The 11,469-nt window shown below is 36.4% G+C and overlaps 1 protein-coding gene across 1 annotated transcript; it reads right to left on the bottom strand.

Moving 5' to 3' along the window:
• Positions 1 to 9,979: 9,979 nt before the first annotated feature.
• On the bottom strand, positions 9,980 to 10,549 carry LOC131153721 (uncharacterized). The gene is made up of 2 exons (XM_058106168.1): positions 10,352 to 10,549; positions 9,980 to 10,231 (listed from the first exon to the last, which is right to left on the bottom strand). Exons 1-2 carry the CDS (start codon positions 10,547 to 10,549, stop codon positions 9,980 to 9,982), a joined length of 450 nt encoding a protein of 149 aa, XP_057962151.1.
• Between the last annotated feature and the right edge of the window lie 920 nt (positions 10,550 to 11,469).

Raw genomic sequence — 11,469 nt, forward strand, 5'->3', positions numbered from 1 at the left:
TGTGGCTGGTAGTTGTTGTGCTCAAACTCTATATATGAAACAAAAAATTGTGGATTTTGGGTTGCACTACGATACAGTACTGATTAAATGTGATAATACTAGTCCAATCAATATCTCAAAGAATCCTATCTCACATTCACGAACTAAACATATTGAGATTAGACATCATTTCCTTTGTGATCATGTGCAAAAAGGGGATGTGACACTTGAGTTTGTGTGCACAAATGAACAATGGGCTGATATTTTCACTAAACCACTTCCAAAAGATAGGTTTATACAGATTAGACATGAGATAGGTCTAATGCATAGTAGGGATGCGTCCTAGATATTTGATAGATTACATGAACTTAGGGGGAGCTTTCTAACAATCTTAAGTCTAACAATTGATATGACAATTGGTATCAATTTAAATCTTTCCTTGGTTTAGACTTTATGAATTTGGTTGTGTTTTGAAATGCATAATGTTCATATCTATTGCATTATAATGACTGTACTTACATTTTATGTATTGATCATACTAGACTGTTTAGCTTAAGTAGTTACGGATAAACTGTTAATTTCTAAAACTCAAAACTGGTCATTTTTATATGTTTTTTTTTTTTTAGGAAAATGTCATATTTTCAAATGGCATGCTGCCGAAATTTCTAAAAATTTCCCAAATCTATCTTGTATATTAATGTACCATACCCAATGCCTATGACTACACATTTTATATGCTTCAAAGCCCTTTTTGCTGTTGCCAAAAGGGGGAGAAAAGGCAAAAATTGGATACTTAAAAAAATTGGGTACTTGAAAAATGTTTGTATTGATAAATCTTTGACATTATGCATATTGTTAGGGGGAGCCATTCAAGGCCATACCCACATTTTACATAGTGTATTTGTCATCATCAAAAGGGGAACAATGTTGTTAGCTTTGGTGCAATCCCAAGAGGGGGGTGAATTGGTATTTTAAAAAATTTGTTCCCTAGGTCAATCCACTATGGCTAGCAACAGTATTACGCAACCTAGGGGCAATCTAAGTATGCATGAAATTGCAGATATGATATATTAACAAAATTTAGTACATGTACTACAATTTGAGTATTTCTCAACAAAATACAATATCATGTCAATCAGATACGCAATATACTCAATAGGGAAATTAAATGAAGCACAAGGTAGAATATAATGCAGGAAATGTAAAAGTGACACTGAATATGATATCGCGGTTCGGCCAATCCTGCCTACGTCTCCGCCTTGGCTCACCCACACAAGGATTACACTATTAGCTTACTTAACGGGTGGAGCGGCACTTAAACAACTAGGTCAATTAGCATAGGGCTAACCTCAACCTTTACAACCAATCCTTACCAGTTGGATTACAGCCCCTTTAGGCCACACTTGGAATACAATAGTATTTTCACAATACAAACAGGGTATAGTGATTATGCTTCTCAATCAAACAGATATATACCAAATATAATCAATCAACCACACATCAATAGTATAGGAAAATGTAAGCTCAGTGATGTGTATTTTTGTGCAAGCCACATTCAACAAGATATGATCGCAAGAATGCTCAAGAGTGTTCTGATCTAGCTAATGCTTTGAAACAAGTTATATCAAATCTCAATAATGAATTAGCATCTCAAAGATGCTACAACAATATTCAAATCAACTCAAAAATATTTTCTTCAATGAAATATGCTCAAAAGTTGTTTGAAAGAATAATATAGCTTGTAAAAATGTTTGCTCAACAAAATATAGCTATAGGAATCTTACAACGACAATGCAAAGATCCTTAAGCTTATAAGTTTATCCCAACACAAGATTTATAATATTCAAATCTATGGGATAAACTTAACTAAACTCCTTAAAATCAATATAAACAATCAATCAAAGCAATGTGAGTATTAGCAATATCTAATAAGCACTAGCACAATCAAAGGAACTCTCACAATGCTAAGATGTATCAAGGGAATAAAGAAATAAGATTATTTGGGCAAAATAGGATTTCGAAATAGAGAGGATTTTTGCTAATGATTTTTTCTAATCTTGTTACTAATCCTTACAAATGAACTCATATATATAGACCATGGCCAGATTATAACCGTTTAGGACATATAGGACATTATTAAATTTGTTTTAAATCAATTTAGAAAAATTAACCGTGTTAAACCCTTTTAACCTCGGTAAAATATTAAGTAGCTTGAGAAGTTTCGGGTGGCTGAACTATGGTTCGGTCGCTCGAATGGACTCAACTAAGAAAACCATTTTTTTTAAGGTTCGGGTGTCCGAGTTCAAGCTTGGTTGGCTGAACAAAAGTCAGAATGTTTGTATCCATAGTTCAAGTGCCCAATGCTAAGTTCGGTTGACCGAACACAAGTGTTTGGTCACCTGGGGCCTATATTGAACTAAAACCTTCAGTGACCCGAGTTGGTGAAAAGTTCTCTTTTAAGGGTTTGGTCACCCGGAGATGATACGCACATTTCTGGTTCAGCCGCTCGAAACTAGGTCAACTTGCTGACTTTCTTACAGTTTAGGTGCTCGAGGTGTTTTGAACACTAGGGGTTCGGTCGCGTGACCTCTCACAAGATTTTCAATTTAAATCCAATTTATTTCAATTTTGATCTCCTAATTGGGAATGATAATTGTGAATTATTTGTGCAAAAGTGTAGGGACCTAAGGTCTCACTAAGGTCTTACTAAGATTATCATATATCCTATATGCATGATATGCAGATAATTATTACAGACATTTTCTCCTAATTACTATTACAGACCCTAATTGAATTAAAATGAATTACAACATGAAAGTAATCTTCAAGGTCTTCAGGCTTTACTTCATGTGCCACCAATGTATCTATTAATAATCTCTACATATCATGCATATAGGTTTACTGTAAGCTCATAGATCATAGAAAAAACCTTAGGTCCCTACAAAAATGCACAAAATAGTCCCTATAATCACTTATAATATCATGGAAATAAATTGAAGTGTAAATGGACTTAATAAGAAAAAATGTAAGAGGTCGGGCGACCGAACCATTGGTGTTTAAAACACCTCTGGCACTCGAACCGTGGACCGGTCAACAAGTTGACCTGAGTTCGAAAAACCAAACTAAAATTAACACACTGTCCACAGATGACCAAACCACTGAGGTGACAATTTTTCACCAACTCAGCCAATTGAACTTTACGTTCAAAATAACCCCGAGCGACCGAACACTTGAATTCGGTTTACCGAATGATAAAGCAGGCGACCGAAACACGGACAAAATGAAATCGCCTTAGTTTAGCACATCGAGCCCTGGTTTAGGCACCCGAACGATCAAAAGTTCCTTTTTTAACTGAGTTTGTTTGGGCGACCGAACCGTGGTTCAGCCACTCGAAAACTCTCGAGTTGTTTATGTTTTACTGAGGTTAAAATTAGTTAAACAGGGTTACTTTTTCTAATTGGATTTTAAACAATTCTAATAATGCCCTATGAGTCCTTAACGATTATAATTTGAGCAACTTCTATATATAGGGCCTCATTTGTGCAGATTAGCAAAAGGTTGGAGAAATAATTAGTAAAAATCCTCTCAAACTCAAAAAGCTTATTTTGCCTATTCTTATTCAAATCCTCTTATACACTCAATCCTTTGATTAATCCTAGTATTGTGAGAGTGCTTATTGTGCTATTGCTTTGTTATCGATTACTTAAAACTCTCAATACTTTGGTTATTGATTGTTATTGATTTTGGAGAGTTAAGCAAAGAGTGTACCCTTAGATTTATTTTGATAAATCTAGTGTTGGGAAAAACTCAGTAGCTTAAGGATCTTTGCATTGTTATTGCAAAATTCCTATAGTTATATTTTTGGTGTGCAAAATATTTTACAAGCTATAATTTTTTCAAACAACTCTTGTGTTTATTTTATGGAGGAAAATATTTTGAGTTGGTTTGAATGTTTGATTAGCATCTTTGAAACTCTAATCTATTATTGAGATTTTTTATACTTTTTTTCAAAGAAGTAGCTTGTTAGAACACTCTTGAGTATATTTGTGATTATACTTTGCTAAGTGTTTGCTTGCACAAAATCACATTACTGAGCTTACAATTTCCTATACCGTTGATGTGTGGTTGCTTGATTACATTTGGTACATATCTTCTTGATTGAGAAGCATAATCAGTGTATCCAGTTTATTATTGAGAAATACTTTTGTATTCCAGGCGTAGCCTGAGGGGGCGGTAATCCAGCCCGGTAAGGATTCTAATGAAAGGTTGAGGTCAGCCCTATGCTGATTGACCTGGTTGTTTAGGTGCTGCTCCACCTATTAAGTAAGTTTGTAGTGTAATCTTTGTACTTGTAGGCTAGGCAGGGACATAGGCAGATTGCCAAAACTCGATAACATTTTTTATGTTCTCTCCATTTATTGCTTTATTGTGCATATTTAATTTTCTCTAATTATTTATATTGATTTATTTTATATGTACTAGATTGACCTTAGGCTTATGTAATGCTGTTGTCTGTAGATTAACCTAGGGAACACATTTTTAAAATACCAATTCATCCCCCCTCTTGGATTACAATAAAGCTAACATATTCAGTCACTTGAACCAACACTGTCAAATCTTTTAACACCGGCAGTAACCATTCAGTCGACTAAGCACACTCCTGAATACTCTGTAATTCAATGTGTTTTTATATTTTTGATTCTAAAACATATTTTTATTCTTTTGAAAATACATTTGGACTTTGTAAAAATATTTTCCAAGTTGTTAAACAGTTCCCTAAGTGCAATAGTTAATCCTAATAGCTTTATAAACAAACTTCAAGTTGAAAAGCACTTACATGAGACTTTTAATACATTTAAAAATAAATAAACTCTAAGTCTTCATGTAATGGAGCTTTAACTTCATCCAAGCTTTGATTTCTTCATGGCTTTTGAATTTAAGTATAAACCATTGTGCTTATAAAAATGTAATGTCTAAAACTTCACTTGAAAGCACAATTAGATTTCTTAGTTAATCATTCTCAAAAGGAGATTAAGCTCTTTTAGGCCAACAATCTCTACCCTTTTTATGATGACAAATAAGGTGCAAAATGAGGTAGCCTTGATAAGGCTCCTCCTCATAATAAGCATAAAACATAAAAAATGATTAATGTATGCATATTTGTTTAAGATTTTATTTGTTTAAGCTTAACAGTGATTTAATTTTCTCTTTTTCAAAAAGATTCCCTTCATAAGTTCTTTTATAATAAAACATTTTCCATTTTGAAATACATTGAAAGTACATATTCAAGTTATTCTCCCCTTTTAGAAATAAAATACAAGAATAACATATATATATATATATATATATATATATATATATATATATATATACCATAATAACTTTATTTTGCTTACTCTCTTTGTTAGATTTGGTGCAATCCCAAGAGGGGGGTTGAATTCGTATTTAAAAATTTTATCCCCTAGGTTAATCCACTAACAACAACACTACACAAGCCTAAGGTCTATCTAGTGCATATAAAATAAATCAATGTAAATATACAGTGGAATTTAAATTGCAATAGAAATTTAACCAAGCATGCAATAAGGCAGTAAAGGAGAGGACACCAAAAATGTTATCAAGGTTTGGAAAACTACCTACGTCCCCTCCTTGGCTAACAAACACAAGGATCACTATAAGCTCACTTAACAGGTGGAGCGGCACCTAAATAACTAGGTCAATTAACATAGGGTTGACGTCAACCTTTACAACCAGGTGAAATTAACACAATGCTAACCTCAACCTTAACAACTAGGTCAAATTAACACAGGACTGACCTCAACCTTTAACAACTAATCCTTATCGGGCTGGATTACCGCCCCCTCATGCCACACCTGGAATATAAGAAATTTCAAAAAAAAATTTGCGTACAACCAATATGCTTCTCAACTAAGCAGATTATGCATCGATGTAATAAATATACTACCAAATGGTATGATAAGCTCAATGTAGCCTCAGTGTCTACTCTCAAAGATTAATGCAAATATTGCAATTATTACGTGAGAGTGTAAGTGATAGGATCTTTGTGTCAAAGATAGTCTCAATCACAATGCACCAGCAAAGATCACATGCACACTTCAAATATCTCAATAAATATTTTTCTCAAGCTAAAGCACAAGAGATATTCAACAATGGTTTGTAAAAATTTATTTGATATTTGTATTAATAAGATAATCTCAATCACAAGATATATGAGCAAAGATTACAAGCACTCAAGAAAATATCTCAAAATGTATTTCTCAAATATAAGTACAAGAGATATTTTGAAAATGATTTGTAAAATATTTTAGCAACCAAAATCCAATGTGAACTTCTTGAGTATTACAATAACAATGCAAAACCCAAAGGATCAATGAAGTATTCCTAAGGAAGACTTATTAACAAAGTCTCATGGGGAAACTTGAAGCTTTACTCTCTAATAAAATAATCTTAATCAATCAAGAACAAGAGAGAGCTTAAGCATATGAGAAGAACACTCAAGCATGCTTACAAAGAGATTTAAGCAATAAAAGTGAGCAAGAATGAGTGTGGGAGGCTTAAAAATGGATGTAGGATTTTTTTGAATTTCTAAGGAATTTTGCTAATTAATATTGCTAATTGTTTTCTAATTTTTTCAAATGAGGGGTATATACAGAATTCCCTAAAATTATAACCGTTCAGGACATACTAGTCATTTTTGAAAAAGTTTAACTCAGGTTAATAAATGTTAACCATGTTTTAGTCTCGGTAATTCTCGCCAACCTGAGAGCACTGATCAACCGAACTTGAGGTTCGGTTGACCAAGTGGCTGGGTTTGGTCAACTGAGAGAAATTTAAACTAGAAGGATGGTCGACTAAACTTGTAGGGTTCAAGGGCGATTTTCCAAATTCATGCGATTCGGTCGACCGGGTCAATTTGAACTACGTGGTTCGGTCGATCGAGCAGTTGGCATTTCCCATATGGGGGTTCGGTCGACTAAGGCATTGCCCATATAATCTTAGTCGGTCGACCGAATGGTTAACTTGTTGACCCAGGGAGGTTCGCTCGATCAGAGCTTGAATATATACTTTTGGTTGGTCGACCAAGAGGTGAACTTGTTGACCCATGGGGGTTTGGTGGACTAAAGATCTCAGTATAATTAAGTTCGGTCGACCAAATATGCTATCCTTAGGCATTTCGATCCTATTGCACTTATAATGTTATCCCTATACATGTGATGATTAATTTTAAGTCAATAAAGGACATTTTCATGCATAATAGTGTCCTATGGCCAATTTAAGGTCTTTGAGAGCCGATTGAAAAATTCGACGTGCCATTTCCATTGATCCCATTTCCACTCTTTAATAAAAAGTGGTTGCAACTGACTTGCCAGCCTCTGGTGCTTAGCTTTTACCTGCTGGCATATCAAACACTGTGCTACATGTTCAGCAATCTCATTCTTCATACCACTCCACCAATAAGACTTTCGCAGATCCCAATACATTTTCGTGCTGACAAGATGAACCCTATATAATGATCCGTGAGCCTCTCTTAAGATGGTATTTTTGATATCAACATTAGCAGGAACACATAATCTAGAATGGAACTGTAAAGCTTCATCATCTGTAATACAAAATTCCTCTCCTTGACCCCTTTGTACTCTGACCATTACCTCTACTAATTCCGGATCCTCCTTCTGAACAGCTTTAATCCTTTCCTGCAAAGTAGGCTGCACCACTAAACTGGAAATACATGCATGAGGATCACTCTTAACCAACTCTATGTCGAGTCTCTCTAGATCCATCATGATCAGATACTAAATCTCCATAGCTACCAGCACTGGTCCCATAGACTTCCTGCTCAGCGCATTAGCTACCGTGTTTGCATTTCCTGGATGGTAACTAATAGTACAATCAAAATCTTTAATAAGTTCCAACCACCTTCTCTGCCTCATGTTCAGTTCCTCTTGAGTGAAAAAGTACTTTAAACTCTTATGGTCAAAGAAGATTTCGCATCTCTCGCCATACAGGTAATGCCTCCAAATCTTCAATGCATGTACTACTGTAGCCAATTCAAGATCATGGGTATGATAGTTCTTTTCATACTCTTTCAACTACTTGGAAGCATATGCTACCACCTTACCATGATGCATCAATACACAGCCAAATCCTTTCAAGGATGCAACACTGTAGCTAATATAACATTCACCCCCTAATAGGATGATCAACACCAGTGCCGTGACAAGCCTTTACTTCAATTCCTGGAAGCTCTGCTCACAGCTGTCATCCCATTCAAACCTGACATTCTTTCTAGTCAGTCCCGTCAGAGGCCTTGATAACGTTGAAAATCCTTCAACAAAACGATGGTAATACCCAGCTAGCCCCAAGAAACTTCTGATCTTCTAGACGTTCCTCAATCTAGCCCAATTCACTACCGCATCAAGTTTACTAGGATCCACAGAAATTCCATCCTCTGAGATGACACGCCCTAAAAACACAACCTTCTCGAGCTAGAATTCACACTTACTAAACTTGGCATACAACTTCTTTTCTCTGAACATCTGTAAGACTGCCTTAAATGTGTCTCATACTCCTCATAGCTCCTCGAATATACCAGTAGATCATTAATAAAAACAACAACCTAGTCTAAATATTGGTGGAAGATTCTATTCATAAAATCCATGAATATTGTATGAGCATTCGTCAGACCAACCGACATAACTAGGAATTCATAATGCCCATATCTTGCCCTGAAAGCTATCTTTAAGACATCTTCTACTTTTACTTTCACTTGATGGTAGCCTGATCTGAGGTCAATCTTAGAATACACTCGTATACCCTAGAGCTGGTAAAATGAATAATCTATGCGGGGTAGAGGATACTTGTTCTTGATTATCACCTTATTAATTTCCATATAATTTATACATATCCTTATGGACCCGTCTTTCTTTTTCATAAATAACACTGGAGCTCCCCTTGGAGATACACTAGGCTATATAAAAACTTTATCAAGCAAATCTTGCAACTAATTCTTTAATTCTGCCAACTCTGCTGGCCCCATTCGATAAGGTGCTTTAGAAATCAACGTTGTACCTGGAAGCAGATCAATAGGAAAATCTACCTCACAATCAGGTGGCAAGCCTGGTGACTCATCTGGAAAAACATTTGTAAAATATTTTACTATTGGCGTACTAGTGAGCTTCAATTCATTCCCTGAAACTTTCCTTCACAAAGGCCACGAATCCCTGACAACTATTTAGGGGCAGTCTGCTCGTCTGAATAGCTGAAACTAACTAAGGCAGGGATTGCACTCACAACCCTATAAATTTGAATTCTGGTCTTCCTGGAGTTTGGAATATTACTTCTTTCAAACGACAGTCTATGCTAGCATAAATGATTACCAACCAATCCATACCAAGAATTACATCGAATCCGTGTATATTTAATACTATCAAATCAGTTGGCAAGACTTTCCTCTGAATATCAACTGGACAGCCTTGAAGCACTCTGCTACACCTCACTACTTACCACGTTGGTGTAGTTACTAACAGTTCGGTGTCTAACAACTATGTTTCTGGCCCAAATAATATAATACACTCCATAGACACAAATTAATGTGTGGCTCCTAAATCAAACAATAAAATAACTTTAAATGAAAACATGTTGACTATACCTATCACCACATTGCTAGCTATCTTAGCATCCAAGGCGTTAAAGCATAGATCCTCGCTGGAGCTACATTCCTCTATTGGCCACCATGGTGCGCTTGATAGCCTCCCCAGTATGATTTGGGAATAGTAGCAGTATCTGGTGGTGTAGGACAATCTTGCACTAGATGTCCTTGTCTGCCACAGCAATAGCAGACAGCTCTCCCCACTCGACACTCTCCTAAGTGTCTCTTCCCACAAGTCTGATAGACAAGAAAATTCTACACCGCATGAACCTCACGACCTCTAGTCTCCTACCTCTGTCCTCTGCCATAGTTTCCTCTCCTCCAATGACCCTACCTAGCTCCCTGCTGGATGCCTGAAGGCATAGATCTCTTATTCCGTCCCTGCTCCTCTGCATCCATGCGTTCATTAGCCTCGGCCAAGGCTGCTCTATCAACTAACTCAGCAAAGTCTTGTATCTTTAGCACCACCACCTGTTTGTATATACCTCGCCTTAATCCTCTTTCAAATTGTCTCACCTTCTTTACTTCATCAAGAATAACACACGAAGTGAAGCGAGAATGCTCTATAAACCGCGCCGTATACTGCTGGACCGACTATTGTCCCTGCTTCAAATTCAGGAACTCTTCCACCTTAGCTTTCCGGACAGTGACTTGGAAATTTCTATCAAAGAATAATTCTTTAAATCACTCCCATGTCATAACTATTGGCATCGTCATCTGCTTCTCCATAAGTTTCATTGCAGTCCACCACCTCTCAGCTTCCCTTGTCAGTTTATACGTGGCGAAAAGAACCCTTTGTCTCTCCGTACACTGCAACACCGCCAAAACTTTCTCTATCTCCTGCATCCAGCTCTTGGCGGCTGCAGTATCAACTCCTTCTAAAAATACTGGAGGATTCATCTTGGTAAATTTCTCTATCGTGCACCCATGGCCTATAGACGGACCTCCTTGCTCTTTGGAGCTCTTAGCAATCTCAGCCATAACCTGCTAAGCCACACTGCGTAATACTGCATTAAAATTAGCCCCGCCTTCACTCGAGGGCCCTGCTCCACCACTACCACTCGCATGGGCACTACCTCCTCCTAGGTCCATCTTGAAAAACAATAAACATGATTTAGAGACCATATCCTTATAATTTATGTGCCTAACATATTCCCCTACCTTGACATCCTCATCCTATTTCTAAATCCAGTCCTACATACTAGGAACACAACCTGGCAATAGTTTACTATGGTTTTCTTGAAATTGTCATCCCAGGAAAAACACAGAAACCACCACAGAAGTCCTGTTTCTAAACTGTAGAACAAAACCTTAAATCCTTTTCCTATACTTTGGTATCATTTCCGCTGCACTCTAAAGTCTGCAGAACCTAGAAACCTAAACTCTAATACCAAAACTATAATGACGTGCTTATTTTACCATAATAATTTTTTTTTTTTGCCATTATAATATCAAATAAAATAATTTTGGCAACTCATAATCAACCTGGACCCATGGTTACAAGGGATATACCTTAAATACAACACGGATACCTAAGCAACAGGACATGAAAAATCATATACATATTAAATTACCAATCAACACAATACCAGGGTTTTGCTACAACTATCATATACATACATGTATCCCGAAATCCAGAAGTGGCCTAGGCTCACCACTCAAAAATATGTCAAACCCTAGCAAAATGACTTACCCTTCAAACAGGGTAGAACAGTTGAACTTTAATGCCACGGAGCTCTATCCACTCTTCTATCTGGGGCTCCTCAAATATTTATATAGCTGGGGTAAGACATCTCTCAGTAAGGGAAATAAACTAATAC

Source organism: Malania oleifera, chromosome 4, assembly GCF_029873635.1.
Source record: "Malania oleifera isolate guangnan ecotype guangnan chromosome 4, ASM2987363v1, whole genome shotgun sequence".
Taxonomy (NCBI): domain Eukaryota; kingdom Viridiplantae; phylum Streptophyta; class Magnoliopsida; order Santalales; family Ximeniaceae; genus Malania; species Malania oleifera.

Coding starts and splice junctions, on each gene's coding strand:
- LOC131153721 (XM_058106168.1), bottom strand. CDS start 10,549: ATGAATCCTCCAGTATTTTTAGAAGGAGTTGATACTGCAGCCGCCAAG. Junction 10,232..10,351: donor AGCAGATGACGATGCCAATA/GTTATGACATGG, acceptor TCGGTCCAGCAG/TATACGGCGCGGTTTATAGA.